The sequence below is a fragment of the Typha angustifolia genome, chromosome 7 (assembly GCF_048772165.1).
Source record: "Typha angustifolia cultivar Huaian chromosome 7, ASM4877216v1, whole genome shotgun sequence".
NCBI classification, from domain to species: Eukaryota; Viridiplantae; Streptophyta; class Magnoliopsida; order Poales; family Typhaceae; genus Typha; species Typha angustifolia.
In genome coordinates this window covers 1128880-1147888 of record NC_133245.1, presented here as the reverse complement: position 1 = coordinate 1147888, position 19009 = coordinate 1128880, and the positions used below count along the sequence as shown (strand labels likewise).

Below are 19009 nucleotides of genomic sequence, written 5' to 3'. Positions count from 1 at the left end.
ATGGAACTGGCTGCCTTTCTCGTAGTAGAATGGTATCCAAAGCTTTGCAGCCTTCTGGCTCCATCCGGAACTTTCCTCCCAGTGGTAGGTATTCTTTGAGAAAAGGAGATGGTAAGTTAGTCTTTCTATATGTAATTGATATTGGTTAAGCATCTAGAATAAATGGGCTGTTCCTCTCTCCTTTTTCGTTAAAAGAAAGACTTGGTCGTAGTCAATATGGTATATATTTCCAGCATAAGGCATAAAACATCACATATCTAGCACTGTTTATAAACTTAATTGATTCTAAATGTACCAGTCTACAATGTTACAGGAACATCTGCAGATATATGAATGAACCAGCATCATAGGTTCCAGGCTCCTACTTTCCAGCAGTTGATCTGCAGATCGTTCATTATATGCTCTCAGTGAATCTAAAGGGAGTGGGCAGATAGTTTGCGATGCTTACTGTGTTAATCTTGTACATATTCAGATGCACTTTGATATTCTCCATGCTCCTCAAAGTATTCAACCAAACGTTTTAAGAAGCTGTTATTGCTTACAGTTTCAGCATCACATACAAGACAGCACTGCCTTCTAGCGCGTGTCACGGCAACATTCATTCGCCTATGGTCACTCAGAAAACCAACCTGAGAAAAAAAGACATACAGGAATCTGAAATGAAAATGCAGCCAATGAGTATGCCTATCGTAAAAAATGATGCGAATCCAGTTACCTCTTTTTTTGAGTTAGATCTGACCATGGAAATGATAATGGCCTCTTTTTCCCGACCCTGGAAGCCATCAACTGTGGATATCTCGACATCCTTTAGTCTGTCTTCTTTACTTCTCATTATCCTAAGACATTGTACCTGTATCATCACATTGGGGCAATTTGAGTCTCACAAGAACAGCATAATAATGTAGGACACTAAAGGTATAAGGACTACTACAGGTTCTTGACTGCCTTTTTGAGTCATATACGAGACACTTGGTCATGTCGAGAAGGCCAAAATTATAATAAAAGAAGATATAAAGTGAGGCAGAAATAGATATCTAACAAAGGGTTCATCAAAAGGTTACATCAATTGATAACCAAGTTCTATCAGATTCAAATGCATAGAAACTCTAAACCGACAAACCAACTGGTTCCATAAAGAGCCAAACATACAGACGGCAGGCATTTATTAGAAATTTCATGCGATGACAAGAACACAGTAAAGTACCTGTGCAGCATAAGGAGTGATGATTCCAATATCAGATGCAGGAACCCCGCTCTCAACAAGTTGTTTTGCATGAGCAATGGATACTGTTGCCTCACCTTCATTCATAGTGCTACCTTCTTCATCTTTTACCTCTTCCATGTCACACCTATACTACATAAGACATGTAATACTTACAAGAGAACAATGTATAAGAACAATAAATTAATGACAGACCACAAGGAAAAGCAGCAGCAAAAAAACATTATTAACATAAGACAAGGTGAGGACAGGCACACACAAGTGCCTGAAAGCTAAAGACATTAAACTCATAAGTCAGCTTGTAAATAGCTGAAACAGATACAATAGAGAAAGAATATCTACCCAGTCGTGTCAATGAGAAGAAGGGTGGGTTCTGTCGAAGATGTTCTCTTTACATCTTCAAGATCATAGAGCATATGTCCAGCAACACTTGGATGGGCATTTATCTGAAAATAACAAATAGGAAGCATCCAGCAACAGAAACAAGGCATAATGATTGCTTAGAGAGTAGAAAAGTAGAATTACATGCCTATATTTCAGGGAATGAGTTCAAAAGGGTGAAAATTACTATTGTGACCTTATCATTGTAGAGTTCTTTAGATGACCAGCTCATAATGAGTTCATGCATGCGGTATTGTACAGTGAGCATAGATGTGATTTCCTCTCCATAAAATCCAGCCAGACGTTCAAACAGGGTTTTTCCTAATCCTTTCTTCTCAGCTTCAACACTTTGTATTGTTGGAGGAAGCTGCAGATGGTCCCCCGCAAGCATACACCTTGATCCCTGCAAAAGCACATATATGAGCCTTATGTTAAGTTTAAATGCATAGGGCCACATGTGCCAAGCATCCAACCAGTGGTCTGCTGTTTTGACCCATGCTGACGCATGCCAACAAATGAAACTGACTTCATATAGAGAACTTATAGATCGCGATTCTTGGGGTGAACACCAACCAGCATATCAGCAAGTCTTGACTAAGTAAATCCTAGGTCTAATATACTAAGGTGTGGTACATCCTCTTGGATTCCTAAGTCAGACCAGTATGAACATACGAGCCTTAAGCTTTATGTGAAGTGCACTCCCACGTTTATGCTAAAGCAAGTGCTACAAGTTGACAGTAAGTTCTTCTGGAAGTACTATCTATATCTCACATTTGATGATTTGAAGACATCCTTTAGGTTCAAAGCAGTAATCTCAGCAAACTTTGCTGAAGCAAAAAAGACTCCCCATCAACGCAATTATAACAAGTGAGATGGTTTGCCAAGGAAAGTAAGAATTAGACAACAGAATAACTTATTAAATGGCAGCTAAAGCATCACTAGATAACAAATAATGCACCTTCAATAAAGCAATCCAACATGCCACCTCGAGAGCCTGAGCAGCTTCATCAATAATGACTAAATCAAATGTAGTACTTTCTAGGTTGCGAGACAATGCACCGGTCAAAGTTGTCAACACAACATCTGCATTTTTTATAACATCAGTGACTGCCAGCTGCTGCCTCTTCCTCTCTTCTTTGGCAAGGACCCTAAGCTCTTTCCGGATGTCCCTTTTTGTGTTCTTGTCTTTAACTTTCAATAGCTTTCCATTTAAAACCTGACAAAAGAAGAGATTGAAAGGCACATAAAAGATAAGTCCTATAACACTGATGACAGCAACTTCTTATGGTATTTTTCAATGTTCCATGCAACTATTTTGGGTTCTAGCTGACATTACATTTACAAAGTAGCAATTAGAATGCAGATGTATGTAGGTAAGCTTGTCCAACATTGAGTCCAACAAAGAAAACACAGAAACACCCCAATTACCTTCATATCCTTGCGGATATCAGCTGCCAAGCTACTATTGTCACCTCGTAAGACCTAATGGGAATAATAGCAAGAAGAATGGAATAAGTAGGTGCCACAAATGTACTTAGAAAACAATAGAAGAATTTAGCATATCTGGCATGCAATCAACTATTTGTTTCATCAAGAAGAATGGACAACAAATACGAAACTGTATCACAGTGTAATTATAAGACCATCTTACTGATCTTGAAAAGGGTACAATAGAAAAAGTAGCAGCAAAAATAACATGATGCGGAATATTTTGGTAAAACATAATCAACCACTCACTCTCATAGCACTCCTCTCTCACAAGGAGTAATCAAGTAAGATTGATATGTAAACCGATTTTTGATAAATGGCTAATTCTTCCAACACTAATATCAGCACTAAAGTTATGGTTCCATATTTCATTGTAAATGCAATAGCCCAAGGAGGTGTATTAAACATGTATTTATAGACAACATGGAATAGGAAAGCAAATACATGTGATCTAAAGATAATCAAGAGCAACTTGATACATCTGCATTTGTGCATGGATGGGCATGTGCATATATGTCTTTAGGAGAAGCACTCCTTTAGATGCCTGATATGAAAGCATAAAGTTTTCCAGAGTTAGTACCTGCGCATCAAGTGCACTCTCCAATACCTGAGGTAATAAGCGCGCAGGATGTCCCAACCTCACCAACTTTATTCTGACATTTTACAGCAACAAAAACAGGTAGAGTCAATTAAACTTTGCAGTGAGAGGTTTTGTAGTAACGTTCACATGATCATATACTAAAATCCATTTCTATCATAATCAAGCAGTTGGTTACAGAATGATTCTTTTACAAGTCAAGCATCACTGAGATAGCTTATGAGAATGTGCTAGGGTTAGACCTCAAAGCAACTATCCAACAGATCAGCTATATTGGAAATATGTAATAGAATATTCCTAATAACAATAGCAATGACATGCAAAAGAAACAACAGTAAAGAAATAAACAAGCAAGATACAGATTATGCCTGATTTTAGTGATCATAAATCAGAAATGCTAAAACCAATGCAGATAATTCTCTTTCCCTAGAAGAAAGTCAATTGAAGGTAATCATCTCAAAGATAAGAGGAAGGGAGTGCCGAGCTGAAACAAAATATTGATCGACTATCTTTGCAATAGGGACAGTTGCCTTGCAGGCAAGGATAATATGCTGAAATTAAGTAAAATTTAGAAAATTGAAATCATAAAAGAAATAAGAATTGTATTAACATGTAACAGCAACTGTATTAACAGGAACACCTAGTAAATGTGCAACATGCAGCAGTGGGCCATAGTTTATAGATAAGGACATCAGTGCTGCTAATATCACCTTTGATGGTTGATTCTGAAGTATACTAACAATGTTGACATAAAGCCTCCTTAGGCTGAGTAGTTTTCTTGTATATCTATAAGCAATCTCAGGTTTGAAAAGTGAAGGCATGGATGGTGATTCCTAATTTGCTCAAAAGACAGATCATTAAAAATTGTTTAATTATGAAAACCTGTAAGGGAAAAGTCGCTCAACAATGTTATCAACAGCAATATTGGAAGCAGCACATGCAAGAATCTTTGATCCTCTTTTGACTTCTTGTAAGATTATCTCCACCACTGTTGTTGTTTTCCCAGTTCCAGGAGGGCCATGGAGCAAAAACACATTCTTTGACGAGAGAGCCTTTGAGATGGCATCTTTCTAAAATAAAGGAAGAAGAATTAGCCAAAATGATGCCAACTCAAAAAGTAATTCTGCAAATAGGAATTGAAGCACGGTTGATCGACTTTTTTGTATAGGTGATATAAAGCCAACAATTCGTATTGGTCTGTTTGATACTTTCACATGACTCTGCATGAATTTTTTCAATCCTTGAATTAGATGAACGGAATGATACCTTAAATGGAGACCGGTGCCACAATAAATAAATGCAAGAAACACAGACATGGAACAAATAACAAAAACATTACCTGTGAATTATCGAGATTCTTGTTAAAAGGAGTAAATCGTATGACTTCTTTTAAGAATGCTGGTGGCTTTTCCCCAAATAAAACAGGAATCAAGTCTGCAGCAGGTCCCTTTTGTACAGCCATACTAAGTTGATTTAGTGCATCCTTCATCCTACGATAAGTCACCTAAACAAAGAATAATAATAAGAAATCAGAAGCTCAATCTGACCTACCAAAACTGAAACCATAATCATTATTTTGAACTGTGAAAAAAACAGTAGAGCAAAAGCAAAGTAGATAGCATGAACATCCAATAAAATGAAAATGAGTCCATAATCACAGCTGATGGACAGTGAAACCTACAACCAATCCATGCATAGTTTGAGCCCTCCTATAACTCTAACATGGAAAACAGAATGCTTCTATTTTAGCTTAGCTGCAACTAAACTACTCCGTACAATAGAAATTCACATCATTAGAACGATATTGTAGAACTTGGTGGTACCTAATGAGATTGATAAGCAACAGTCAACAGAAGATGAAGAAGAAAACTGTCATTCAGCACAATACGTCACTAACATAATACCTCATTCGCGACCTTCTCAAGACGCAAAGGGCTGTTCAATCCATCTTCAGGGATATCATCAAAAGCAACAGTAATGGAAGTCTCCTGTTTATTTTAAATAGTTATCTTCCAACCATATTTCGAAAGAAGAAAGACTGACATCTTCAATAATCATTGGATGATTTACATTACCTTCAAGCGATAAACGACACCTTGCCCAAGTGAAGCAGATCCTGTATCAGCCTTATTTTGTTTCAGAACGACTACATCATGTGTCCCAAACTGCGCCGAGAAGAAATAACAATTAAGTTTCACCAAAAATAACTCGAATTGATTTTAAAGACGGCCTTTAGGCTTAAAGCACCCACTATGGCTAAGCATCATATACCCTATTAAACGGGAGAAACTTATTGGAACATTGATTTTGAATGAAATGCTTAGTATTTGAATAGACAGAAGTACTTGCTCCTAACTCCTAGATAAACAATAAAAATGTAAAAAGATTTGAGCGAGTATTAGCACGACCATCACCTTATGAGAAGGAAGAATGTCCCCCTTATTAGGCTGGAACTCGAGAAGGGTTTTACCCATCAATCCTGTCTACCAACCATGTGAGTGCAATAAAAATTAATCACTTCATACATCGTAGAGTTAAACATAAACTGCAGAGCATATAGACAGACCTGAGCATCGGTACATTTGAGGTTAGCAATAACAGAGCCCCTCTTCTGGGCAATATCCAAGTTTCTCGATGCAGACGAAGCGATAGATGCGGTTATCTCAGCCTCCTATAGAAGCCATGAGAAATGAAATATTTAACTATGCATTCAGAGACACAAGGGATATAGAGCGAAGCAGAGGATGAACCTTCTCTAGATCAATGAGCGGAGCCATGAGGGTGACGAATTGATGGACGGAGATCGGAGGAGACGATTTGTTACGCAGGAAGGGTTTCCTCTCTCCGTCCATCCTCGGCTCCAAATCGGTGAGAGAAGTTCTCTCTTTGTAAGAGGGGAAGACTAAGGAGCGGCGAAGTGGATGGGATGGAATTCCTCAGCAATGGCGAGAGATAGGACCATATAAGGGGGAAGGTATGGGACCCAGCGAGATTAGCAAATTTTGCGAATTAGTCCCTGTATCTTCTAGAAATCTATATACATTCCTATTATGAATAAAGTCAAAATACATTATTAGGAACATTTCACTTTTAACCCTGTCAATTAGCCTCAAACCTCTCTCACTTAGTCTCAACAAAATTGCAATGATTATTTTTTTCATCGTATTTTAATAACCATTGACCAATTTTTTCCACTTAAGACTATATTTATACGACAAAATTATTTCTTCTGTAAGAAGAGAATATACTCCTCAGTATTCACTCAAGATTAGGGGTGGCAAAATAAATGAATGACTCGGGTTTGACTTGAGTTTGGTTTGGCATAGGCCAATTGAGCTGACCCAAAATAATAATTTAGTAATTGAGCGTAAGAAAGTCGGTTTATATATATATATATATATAGCTTGAAAATAGATTTTTTTTTCAAACTCGTATTTAGCTAGAGCTCAATCTTGTGCGGTCCTCCCAGGTTTGAAAACAAATCGATTTTAAAACTTAGATTCGACTCTAGCTCGGTCTGGCTTAGTAGACTTTAATCTGACTTGACTCGATTTAAACTAAACTGAGTTTAAATAATGTTTTTAATTAAAAAAATAATTTTAAACCAAGATTAAGCTAAAGCTGGCCGACTTATGTTTGGCTCGTTTGCACACCTAGCATGACTCAATAATAAGTGCAAAATTATTACTTTCATTTTTTTTATAACAAGATATTAATATTAATATTTTGGTCTGAAACACAAAGAATTAAATACTAATGCTTAAGTTTAAAATATAAAAGGATTTTATGCAATAGGTCAAACCACGTGAAGTGCAACTTCTGGTAGATTGTTTCTAAACTTTGCAATCGAAAGTATGAACTTAGAAATAGCTTAGTTTAAAACCTCATTTCTTTTCAACTGGGCTTAAATTCAGCTTGAAAATAGGCTCGATTTAGGTTAAATTTGATTTTACTCGGATCAAGCCAAGCTAAGTTTAAATAAAAAAGTTAGGCTTGAGTTGAGCCTAAGCTGAAGCAAATTTGCTCTTGCTATGCTCGTTTACACTCCTAATCAAAATTATGAAGCTTTGATAGAGAATAGAAATTTCATGGAATCATTGCTCTTAAATAATACCGGAAAAAGACCACATACAGCCTTACAGGGGGTTAAATAGTACGCAGATTAACTGATACTAAAAGGAAGTTTACATGATTAGTTATTGACCGATGTCTCAAATTTCCCTCTTAGGAAGATGAAGCTGCAGGAGACACTGTCGAGTTGGAAGATTTTGCAGTATAACCAGTCGAACAAGCGGATGACGTATATGAAAATCTGCACATATCCATAGGAGGTGCATAATAGATTGGAACAGGCATCGTTTGAGGCAAATCCGGCAGAGGAGATTCGCACTTCAAGACAGCAATCGCCTGTCTGATCGACGGCCGGAGATTGTAATCAGGATGAGCACACCATAACCCAACAACCATCAAGCACTCCATTTCTTTCTCCACAAATTTGTTATCTAATCTCTCATCGGCTGCTTCAAGAAGTTTCTTCTTGCCGTATAATTCCCATACCCATTCTACTAACCTTACCTTGCTAAGTAGCTTCTCCTTGGGATCCAATGGCCTCCTCCCGCAGGCGATCTCCAGCGCGACGACTCCGAAGCTGTAGACGTCGGACTCTTTGCTCGCCTTTCCGGTGGCGACGCACTCGGGAGCTAAGTATCCCATCGTCCCGGCCAGGACCGTCGTCTGCGAGCCGCAATCGTGGTCGACGAGCCTGGCGAGGCCGAAGTCGCCGAGCTTGGCGTTGAAGGCCGAGTCCAGCATCACGTTGCTGGGCTTGACGTCGCGGTGCACCACGCACTGCTCCCACTCCTCGTGGAGGTAGAGCAAGGCCGAGGCCAGGCCGAGCGCGATGTTGTACCTCGTGGCCCATAGCAGCAGCCTCTCGCCGCTGTAGAGGTGCGAGTCGAGGCTGCCGTTGGGCATGAACTCGTAAACCAAGACGAGCTGATCGTATCCCTTGTCGTGGCACCAGCCGACGAGCTGCACCAAATTGCGGTGGCGCAGCCGGCTTATGATCTTGACCTCGGAGATGTACTCCTTCCTCCCTTGCTTTGACCCCCTTGAGACTTTCTTGATGGCCACGTCGAGCTTCGAGTCGTTCAAATAGCCTCTGTACACAGCGCCGAATCCTCCCTCCCCGAGCTTCTTCTCCTCTGCGAAGTTCTTTGTCGCCGCCGCCAGCTCACTATAAGGAAATCTATTGGGCCCTCTCCCTAATTTCTCAAACTCATCATCGGTGGTAGTCTCGTCGTTTCCTCTATTGGTCCTCTTCCTCCATACCCAAAACCAGAGCAATCCCACCGCGCTCGCGATCAAGAGTCCTAAACCAACGGGCAGCCCCACGACCAGCCCAAGCTTGCTCTTCTTCCTCGGCTCCAGAGTCGAGCTGAAATCCCAAGAGAGGATGTTATGGATCTCCGTCGCCTGACCCGTCGCCGCCGAGAAGCCGATCGCCACCTCTGCCGGCAAGATATCCCTCAAATCGATCGTGCAACTGAGGGTGGAATTCCCACTGAAGACTGGATTGTCTTTGTAAGTCAAGAAGACGGTCAGATTCATAGTGGTAGCGTTGTAACTGACCCATGCGTTCGCCGTCCTCCCATTCTTGATGCTGCTAGCCCACCGGACGGTAGCTATAGATCGTATCGAGTTCACGTTGATCCCCACATGATCGGAGCTTGAATCCCAGTCGTCCCAGTAGCTGTCGAACTCGACGGCGACAGTGGGAATAGCCGGCGAGGACTTGCCCTTGCTATCATTACTGAATAATCCGAGGTAGCCGGCGGCGGAGTCATCGGGGATGGTCGAGGGGTACGGCGAGAGGAAGAAGGCGAGGCCGTCGCCGTAGGGCGATTTGTTGAAGGAGTCGATGATGAAGGAGAAGTGCGTCGTGAAATGGGTGAGTTCTCTCGTGTCGGCGTCCCACAGGAGGACGGGATGCGTGTAGACCGCACGGCCGACGCTGTCGGTGATTGGAGACCCGAGCTCGTTCTTCGTGAGCTTGATCACCTTGTTGAAGAAGGCGTCGCGCTGGAAGTCTATCGGCGTGTGCTGGTCGAAGACGGAGAAGTTGAAGGACAGCGGATTTGCGAAGGGGATTAGGATAGAGAACAAGGTGAGATATACTAGTCCTGGTTTGCAGAGCAACATCGCTCAAAAGCTAGCAAGAAATTCCCAGTAGCAATCTCTTCCTCTTACGACACTTCTTGAGAAGACTGGGAGGAAAGGGAGTAGTTTAAGGAGGCCGGCAAACTATTCAAGCAGAGAGAAGAATGAGCTCGTTGCTCCAAATGGAGGGAAGTAAAGAGTTTGGAAGGTTCGATATACATACGAGAAAACGAACGAGAACGTAAGGGTAATTCAAAATATGCATTTGTCCCTACTGGAGAGTCCTATTCTCAATGGAGATGCCGGACTTCTATTAGACAATCATCGTTTAATCTTAATCGCCTTTTCTTTAAGAATCAAAATCAACTATTATATTATGCTGATTAAAGTCTATACTGTTGTTTTCATCTGTTTCTTAGGAGCATCTTAATCAAGTGGATTACTACAAGAATTGGACGCTTTGAGAATCTCGCCGAGTATTTGTAATTGTGATACTCGGATTACCTTGCGGGAGACTCGTCATCCATCATGATCACGATCATTAGCCAACGAGACGAGGTGCTACAGTAAGATCATTAACAAAGTATGATATAAGAGGTGATAAAGCTAGAGTGCCAATTGGGTTCAGATCGAATCGAGTTTTAAGACAATAGGAACATTTATCTGACTAAACGTATTCTTTAAACTTGCATAAGTTATCAAATTATAAATAAATTTATTTTGTGTTATAAATAAATGTTGTGTCATAATCGGAGTAAATGAGTTGAGATAATAAAGTTAATAATCGAATTATGCAAATCAATCTATTTATAATTTGAACTGGATTATATTAAATTTGAATTCATTTAAAGCCTTCAAATTTATATCAGATTATCGGGTCGGATTAAAAATTGGCAAACCCGTCAAAAGCTAGGATCTTTAGTGGGCCGTCTAACCCGCCTTCAAAGCGGAAGACCCAAATGTGGGGAGGACCCATGATGAGTAAGTAAAGCCTGCTTGAATACGAGCTTAATTGGGTTAGTCGCGGGCCGAGGTTAGCCGAACGTCGGCCCATTATTTTTTGCAACATAGACGCAGCTTCTGATAAAGCCGACGAGTCGAAATCCATCGAATTGTGGTTGCACGAGGCGTCTTCCTCTTCCAGGAGAGAGCACACCGGAGTGAAGAAGAAAGAAGAGCAATATGCCGGCCACTTCGACCGTGGTGGGAGCCCTCCTGGGTCTCGGCACCCAGATGTACTCCAACGCCCTTCGGAAGCTCCCTTACATGAGACGTAAGTGTCTCCTCTTCTCTTCTTCGATCTCCGATCTCATCGCCCTCGACCTTGATTGATTGCTTGCTTCTTCGAATCGTTTCTGATTCGATTCGTTTTGGTTGGATTGTGTTGTAGATCCATGGGAGCACGTGCTGGGGATGGGGCTCGGCGTGGTCTTCGTGAACCAGCTCGTTAAGTGGGACGAGAAGCTCAAAGAGGATCTCGACAAGATGCTCGAAAAGGCCAAGGCCGCTAACGAGCGCAGATACCTTGGTTCGTTCCCCATGATTTCGATTCATTTCTCGCACTATTAAACTGTGAATTGGATTGGATGCCATTCTAACAAAAAACCCTAGTCGTGGATGCATAAAGTAGAAACTTCTGAATGCTCTTGATAGATGCTCTTTTTATTTATCACTGAATGGTGAGAGTTCACAATGTATGATTCGTTGATAAAGGGATTCTCAAAATCATGTTGGATTTGGAAAATAATTCACAATATGAAGTTTTAAAGGAGGACTGTTCTTGATGGTCACATATTGCAGAAGGTGAAATATTAGAGTATGATCTTGCATGGAGTACAAGGACGTATGGTATCATTATTTTATGGTGTCAAAAGAGAGTCAATCAGTCTGTATCTTGGTAGATGTTGGTTGGTTTTGTGAAACCTTATATCCTGTAGTTTCTCGCATTGCTTGGAACTGTCTGTAGGTCATGATCCCCTTTTGTTAATCAAGCTAAATCACATTAATAATACCCAGTAATGGGTTTTGATAACTTTCTTCACTTTTGTCAATATTCGATTGTTTTAAATCTAATTTGAAATAGTAATCAAGAGGTCTATGGTCTATGGCTAACATGTTTCAATAGTATCTCCATTGCTACTATCACCATCACCATTTTTCTGCTTTGTAACTGCTGCCAATGGGCATCATTACCTCTTCCTGTGCTACTTGCAAACTTTGATTCCTTTTCTTCTGATATTGCTACCTCTGAGTTGTCGCCACTAGCACTTTTCTCTTACTGCTTACAATTTTCAGTGCTGCCACCATTGCATGACCCATCCTTTATTTGTTCAGGGCCAACTGACATTATCATTTCCAGCATCTTTACTAGGTACTACTGTCGCTGCAGTCATAGGCATATGATACCTTGACGTATCAATCTTGTCTTAGGTGTTTTGCTCTTGCCTGAGGTTTTCGGTAGTTAAATAAAATTGTGGGTTTTTAAGTTCCAAATCAGAGCTTAGGTTGCACCTAAAGAGACAACAAAAGTTTGGCAAATATCGCTTAGTTTGAACTTTGAACAACTCAACGAGTTTAACTTTGTGGAATGCTTGTTGATTTCCAGGTGAAGTCAATTGACTAGAAAGTAAAACAAAATACATTTGCTAAAATTGCATATGTTTTGTCTGTTCAATTTTTCTTTTGAACTTTAGATGGAAATTCATCTCTTGAATGACTTGATCTCTGTATGATTAAGGTATACTGACAAGGTCATAGAATGATCCCTTTAAAACTTCAAAAACTTCTAGAAAATTGAGTTGCCTCTACTTTACATCTACTGATTTTATACTAAAAGTGTATTGCCTCTCACACCAAGAATTTGTTGTACAAGTATATTATCTGATATGTTGTGGCACAGTCTTCTCCATTGATATTCAAGTTCAATAAATGGTGTGCAAATTTATTGGTGCTCTTTTATGGACCTTTTGTACTCTTTTCTCTGGTACTGAAGGAGGAAGCCACTCAGAATGTTTATTATGCCTTGCACGTGCCTAGGTTAGATGATTCCTAATGTTAGGGAGTCTTCTTCATTGAAACACTCTTCTTTTATTCTTTTTCAAGGGCTTACCAATTTTTTAATCATTTGTTTAATTTTCCAGAGGGTGTCACTTTTTGTGATGGTAAGCCTTACCTCTTTCATTGAAATAATTTCTTTCAATATCAATTGATTTGCAATTTATTGACAATCTTATTCAGAGTCCAGTTGAAAGAATTGCCACTATATGTACCGGCTACCACATAGTAGAAAAGGATTACTTAGAATCCATCATGTATACTTATGCACATTATGAACACATGCCCACATATGTGACTAATTACAACTAGCTAATAGCTAAGTTATTTGATGATATCATCAGTCATTTATAAAATCCTAGTAGAATTATACATTCTGGCTTCTCTGTGGTAGACGGAAAGAAAGGTCAATGTTAGATTCTTGTTCTTTCCATTATCACACAATTAGATTTATGACAGCCCTTTCTTCCTTTTCTCCTTCCAATAGATGGGAACCTATAAGAATATAAGCTTACCCTCTTTTCTCATTCTTTCTGCTTATTTGTATTTCTTGATGAAAGATATTCCATGAGTTTGTTTCTTTTGAATTCCTTTCTGTTTCTGTACTGTCACTACGAGACCAACACTCTTGTCATATTATTTGTACTTCCATTTTTCTAATCTCTCTTGACTAGATCAAATAATTCAAAAAGGAATTTTTTAAAAAAAAAAACATATCACTGCAATGTTTTTTCTCATTACGAGTTCATTAACTCTGAGAGCATATGAGTTTGAAACCAGATACCATATTTTCTTCAAAAAGCTGAATTTATGTTATTCAGCCTTTTTTGCAACCTTTTCTTGATAATCTTCTCAATATATGAGTAATTGGTAAAGATTCCTTGTACTTCGAGTGTCTCATATATTCTTTTTTCATCTTTGCAGAAGGAGATGAGGATTAAATCTTTGAATGCTATAGCTTGCCAAGAGCCTCTCCCGAACTCATAAATGCCATGTGGATTGTAGTTTAAGAATTTTAAGAATCAGTGTTTCTGGTACAATTACGGAACCAGTATCTCTGTCATGCTTGAATCAAGATACTCTTCTGCAATAAGCTGTTGTCTTTTAATACAATTAAATACTTTTTTCAGAGTGCAGCTATTTCTCATCTGAACACAAAGTTGCCTGAATGATCATTTGTTCCTGATCTATTCCCTCATCTACAGATTAAGCCTTTTTGTTTCTTATGCAATTCTTGTAAAATTTATTTCTATTGTTTGATATATTTCCATTGACTTATAGTCTTGAACATTACATGTTGGATTGGCATAAATGTTGTTTGTGATCGCATTTGTGCTGCTTCTAAGGAGCTGGATATTGCAGTGTTCCTTGTAGGGATATTCATGATCATGCACTAATGTTTTCAGAAAGAACAGCCATGCAGGAGGCAAAAATAGCAATGAAACAAAATTACCTACCACCCTCTAAAAGACAATACAGTGCCTCTAAAAGTGGCACTTCTTAGTTCTTATTAGTACATCTATGTATCCAGGAAATGAACAAACTGTTGCAGTTGAATCCTTCCGCGATACGGATGCTGGTCAACAAGCAAAAGGGCTCTTTGTTACTTTTACATTGGCAAAACCTTCTCCCAACACTTGCAACTAAATGCTTATTTCCCAATCTTCTTCCCAGAGCCGACTCTTTGAATCCTCAAAGAGATGTGGAGGAGGAGGTCAGACACTTGCCTCATACTAGGACGGTCGCCCGGGGCCGTTCTGGTGCACTGCAGGGCCACATCGAGCACCTCCAGCATTGACAACTCCTCACACTGCGACAGAGGTTTCAGACTCCAGTCGAACACCTCGTCGCGCACCGCAGCCGGCGAGCCTACACGAGATTGCACCCATCTCACCATGTCCATGTCTCCGGAAAAGGTGTGATCGGTTGGCATCAACCCAGTGACAAGCTCCATAAGCACGATTCCCATGCTGTAAATGTCGCTCTTCTCGGTTGCTTTCAAGGTGTAAGCATACTCTGCAAACAGTTCTAAACTTTGAGCAACTTGCAATGGATACATATAGTTGACAAGAGAGGCATGCAGCAAGTTGTATACCTGGAGCAATGTAGCCGTAGGAGCCAGCGAAGCAAGAAGCGGACTCGGTGTATCCTTTGGAATCGCCCTGATGGTTGCTTTCGATGACCGCCTTCGCAAGTCCGAAGTCGCCGAGATGCCCCTCCATGTCCCCGTCAAGCAGCAGGTTGCTCGACTTAATGTCCCTGTGAAGTATCCTCGGCACGCAATCGTGGTGCAGGTATTCGACGCCCTTCGCGAGCCCGAACGCGATCTTTAGCCGGGCCTCCCAGCTCAGCTCCCGCCGCCTCTTCTGATTCACCTCCGGCTTGTGCAGCCAATCCCAGACGCTTCCGTTCTCCATGTACTCATATATCAACAAATTGACTCCGTCGCTATTGGTTATGAATCCCAAAAGCTTCACCAGATGCCGGTGCCTGATCCGGCCTAGGATTTTCACCTCCCTAGTGAAGCTCTTATCATGCATTAGGAGATCGCGATCCATGTTTACAATCTTCTTCACGGCGACAGTCTCGCCGCTCGGCAACTCCGCTCGGTAGACGGTACCCGATCCCCCCGCCCCGATGGCGAACTCGTCGCTCAAGTTGCTCGTCGCATCCATGATCGTCTCCCACTTGAACTCGCGCCTCGCCGAGCCTTTGATGATCAATTGCCTAGTGACGTGCGAGGATGTCGAAGAGTAGGCGCAGTTCACCTCGCTTGTCCTTCCTGGGTACCGGCGTCTGACCGACACCGCGGCAGCGATCAGTAGGAGGACCACCGCGAGCGTCACTGACGCAGAGATTAATGCGATGGACGCAGAGTGCATCGTCGAGCGGCTGCCGGAGGCTGAGGCAGGAGTAGTACATGGTTGTAAGGGACTACCGCAGAGAGCAAGGTTCGCGGCGAAGGACTGCGGCGGCCACCGAGAGAATCGCCCATCCAGTTTGCCTTGCAGCTTGTTGTAGGAGAGATCAAGCGTCACCAAGCTACTCATCTCGGCGATTTGGCGAGGGACTTCTCCGGTGAGTGAGTTATGCGAGAAGTCCATGTCTTCGAGCTTGGAGAGTGACTCCAGAGAAGCAGGGATGCCGCCACTGAGGTTGTTGTAGCTGAGGTCTAATGCACTCTGTAGCTCCTGCAACTGACTAAGCTCAAATGGTATCTCCCCAGAGAAGAGATTGTGAGAGAGCCTGAGCTCATAAAGATTGCTGAGCTTTCCCAGGGAAGCAGGGATTGATCCAGAGAGCTGGTTCTTGGCAAGATTGAGCACATTGAGTGAACCAAGATTGCTGATCTCAGAAGGGAGTGAGCCATTCAGCAAGTTGTCATCAAGGGAAAGCTTCAGGAGATTGGAAGAATTGAAGAGCTCTGCTGGAAGAGGCCCTGAGAAAGCATTGGAGGAGAGTGTGAGCTCCCCCAGCCGCGGCAAACTCCCGAGCCACCTCGGTATCGCGCCGGTGAGGTGGTTATTGTTCAAGACGATGTGGCTGAGCTTGCTGCATGCGGAGAGCTGCTTGGGTATTTCTCCGGTGAGCGAATTCCCTGAGAGGTCGAGGAGCGAGAGCGCGCCGATCCTTCCGATGGTCGGCGGGATCCTGCCGCCTATTCCATTGCTCCCGAGCCGAATCCTCTCGAGCATCGGCGAGTTTCCGAGCTGCGCCGGAACCTCGTGGTTGAACGAGTTGTTGGTGAGATCAAAGGAGAGCAGAGAAGCGGAGCCACAGAGAGGAAGAATGCTCCCATTGAATCTGTTGTTAGATAGGTTCACTCTGGTTATATTCCGGCAATTAAACATCTCATCCGGAATGCTACCTTCCAGTGAATTGTTGTACAACATGAACTGCTCGAGAGATTCCAAGAACCCGAAAGTCGCCGGAATCCCTCCTGACAGTTGGTTATCGGCTAAATCCAAAACCGCGAGCAGCCGGCAATTCCCGAGAGTCGCAGGCAACTCTCCGGCGAGGGAATTCTGCCTCAGATGCAAGAAAGTTAGCTCCTTTAGACGGCCGACGGTGACCGGGATGCTCCCACTGAACTGGTTGCCGAAGAGATCCACCATCTGCAAGCTCGAGCAGTTGCCGATGGCCATCGGTATCTCACCGGAGAACTGGTTCTCGTAAAGGAAAAGAATCTCGAGATTGGTTAACCTACCGATCTCCTCTAGCAATTGGCCTCGGAGCTCGTTGTGGTACAACGACAGGGTCTGAAGATTGGTGAGGTTGTAAAATGATGCAGGGATTACTCCGGATAAGCTGTTATTATTGAGCAAGAGGTCGGTGAGACCGGTGAGCTCGCCGAGCTCAGCGGGGATCGCGCCGGCGAGGCTGTTGTTGGCCAAATCCAGCTGCAGCAGAGCATGGCAATTCGCCAAACTGGCTGGGATTTCTCCTGTTAAGTTGTTGGTGGATAGAAGCAAATGCTCTAATGAAGAAAGATTCTTACACAGGTTCTTTGGTACAAGGCCAGTGAGCTTGTTGCTTGACAGGACGAGATAACTGAGTTGACTCAGTTCCCCGAGCTCCGCCGGAATTCCGCCGTCGAGCTTGTTTGCAGACAAGTCGATGGTTTCGAGACTGCCCAATTTCCCAAGGGAGATGGGAATGGTCCCCTCGAGCTGGTTGGACATGAGGTTGAGGTACACGAGTTGAGTCAGCTCTCCGAGTTGACTCGGAATCTCCCCTTGGAGCGAGTTGCTGGCTAAGTTTAGGGTGTGGAGATTGCCCAACCTTCCGAGTTCGGAAGGAATTCTCCCACTGAGTCGGTTCCCCGCTAATGCCAGCACTACGAGATTCGTGCAATTCCCAATCTCCGGTGGAATCGGTCCTTCAATGTTGTTATGTTGGAGGACTAGATTCTCCAGCTGAGTCAACTCGCCGAGCCGACTTGGTATTGATCCGGTCAGGTTGCAAGAGGCCAAACCCAATGTGTTCAGAGACTTCAGACCCCCAAACGAGTCAGGAATCGCTCCCGAGATGCCTTGGTTGTCGCCGATTCGGAGGACTCGGAGACTCGAAACGGAGCCGAGGGAAGGAGGGATCGGACCGGAGAGTTGGTTGGTGTAGAGGAGAAGAGTGGATAGAGATGGAAGCTTAGACAGCTGTGCCGGGATTGGCCCGGTCAACCGGTTCGCTGACAGGTCGATGACTCGTAGCCCAGTTAGCCCGGAGAGCGAGTCAGGCACCGAGCCGGCCAGGGACGACTGCGTCAGGTTGAGCCCCACCACCGTCAACTCAGCCGAGTCACATGTGACTCCGGTCCAAGTACAAATGTCCGGGTTGTCCGAGCTCCAATCTTGGAGAACTCCCAATGGGTCCTCCACAAATGCCTTCTTTACCTCCAGGAGAACGTCCATCTCCAAAGCAAACGAAGAAGAGCAGACAAAAACCAAAAGAATGATCAACGGAAGATGGAAGTGAGCCATGTCTACTACTACTACGACTTGCTAGACTTCAAGCTCCTCTGAGACAGAAGTTTTATATGAGAAGAGGAGGAGGAGGAGGAAGAAGAGAGAAGGGAGGAGTTTGGTTTGTGCTGCATGCAAGCATGGGGTTGGGGTTAGTATTACAAGCGTTGTATCGAGTTGTGTGGTATTGAGGTGATTGGGAATTGGAGGGGGTTTAAAGAGGGGGTGCAGAGAGAGAAGACCATGTCAGGGAATCGAAACAGATGCCATTGAATGACACCGCCCATGTTGGCCTCTAGAAAGAGAAGAGAAGAGAAGAGAGAGGAGATACGGAAGGATTGCATGGAGATATAGCTGTTAGGATTTGGGATTTAAGAGTTACACGACCACATACATCATCTGAGGAGGTCTCAGAAAGAGAGCAGTTGGCTTCCTCCATTAAACCAAATTCGCCACGTGGCAGCGGTAGAGTATAGGTGTCCTGTAGTTTTCTGATGCTTCGGGTCGTATAGAGGATCCGTACGTAGAGAAGCACGAGTCAACCTCTAGTATGAAAACTTAAGGAGGTTGTCAAGCTTTTAAATCACGGGTGCAGGTCAAACAGCTCACTCCATGAATAATTCCCATGAATAAAACAAGCAACCAAAT

The 19009-nt window shown here is 42.7% G+C and overlaps 4 protein-coding genes across 5 annotated transcripts; 1 reads left to right on the top strand and 3 right to left on the bottom strand.

Moving 5' to 3' along the window:
- Window positions 1–208: 208 nt before the first annotated feature.
- Window positions 209–6630, bottom strand: LOC140762359 (uncharacterized). Of its 2 annotated transcripts, none has more exons than XM_073100100.1 (15): window positions 6440–6630; window positions 6256–6360; window positions 6104–6172; window positions 5765–5854; window positions 5594–5677; window positions 5029–5193; window positions 4572–4759; window positions 3672–3744; window positions 3032–3085; window positions 2562–2819; window positions 1800–2006; window positions 1565–1668; window positions 1205–1349; window positions 716–850; window positions 209–629 (listed from the first exon to the last, which is right to left on the bottom strand). In XM_073100100.1, the coding sequence occupies exons 1-15, from the start codon at window positions 6539–6541 to the stop codon at window positions 453–455; spliced, it is 1956 nt and encodes a 651-aa protein (XP_072956201.1). In that variant the 5' UTR covers window positions 6542–6630; the 3' UTR covers window positions 209–452. The 2 variants fall into 2 exon arrangements, with proteins under 2 accessions (XP_072956201.1, XP_072956202.1); XM_073100101.1 differs by having other exon boundaries at window positions 6104–6168; window positions 6440–6580.
- Window positions 6631–7812: 1182 nt separating this feature from the next.
- Window positions 7813–10083, bottom strand: LOC140763534 (L-type lectin-domain containing receptor kinase IX.1-like). Its single transcript, XM_073101759.1, has one exon. The coding sequence runs from the start codon at window positions 9888–9890 to the stop codon at window positions 7914–7916; it is 1977 nt and encodes a 658-aa protein (XP_072957860.1). The 5' UTR covers window positions 9891–10083; the 3' UTR covers window positions 7813–7913.
- Window positions 10084–10952: 869 nt separating this feature from the next.
- On the top strand, window positions 10953–14061 carry LOC140762881 (uncharacterized). Its single transcript, XM_073100858.1, has 3 exons — window positions 10953–11121; window positions 11239–11376; window positions 13827–14061. The coding sequence occupies exons 1-3, from the start codon at window positions 11031–11033 to the stop codon at window positions 13841–13843; spliced, it is 246 nt and encodes an 81-aa protein (XP_072956959.1). The 5' UTR covers window positions 10953–11030; the 3' UTR covers window positions 13844–14061.
- A 143-nt stretch (window positions 14062–14204) lies between these two features.
- Window positions 14205–19009, bottom strand: LOC140762880 (uncharacterized). The gene is made up of 2 exons (XM_073100857.1): window positions 14998–19009; window positions 14205–14918 (listed from the first exon to the last, which is right to left on the bottom strand). The coding sequence occupies exons 1-2, from the start codon at window positions 18377–18379 to the stop codon at window positions 14554–14556; spliced, it is 3747 nt and encodes a 1248-aa protein (XP_072956958.1). The 5' UTR covers window positions 18380–19009; the 3' UTR covers window positions 14205–14553.

Coding starts and splice junctions, on each gene's coding strand:
- LOC140763534 (XM_073101759.1), bottom strand. CDS start 9,890: ATGTTGCTCTGCAAACCAGGACTAGTATATCTCACCTTGTTCTCTATC.
- LOC140762881 (XM_073100858.1), top strand. CDS start 11,031: ATGCCGGCCACTTCGACCGTGGTGGGAGCCCTCCTGGGTCTCGGCACC. Junction 11,122..11,238: donor GAAGCTCCCTTACATGAGAC/GTAAGTGTCTCC, acceptor ATTGTGTTGTAG/ATCCATGGGAGCACGTGCTG.
- LOC140762880 (XM_073100857.1), bottom strand. CDS start 18,379: ATGGCTCACTTCCATCTTCCGTTGATCATTCTTTTGGTTTTTGTCTGC. Junction 14,919..14,997: donor CTACGGCTACATTGCTCCAG/GTATACAACTTG, acceptor AACTGTTTGCAG/AGTATGCTTACACCTTGAAA.
- LOC140762359 (XM_073100100.1), bottom strand. CDS start 6,541: ATGGACGGAGAGAGGAAACCCTTCCTGCGTAACAAATCGTCTCCTCCG. Junction 6,361..6,439: donor CGCTCATTGATCTAGAGAAG/GTTCATCCTCTG, acceptor TGGCTTCTATAG/GAGGCTGAGATAACCGCATC. Junction 6,173..6,255: donor TCAAATGTACCGATGCTCAG/GTCTGTCTATAT, acceptor CATGGTTGGTAG/ACAGGATTGATGGGTAAAAC.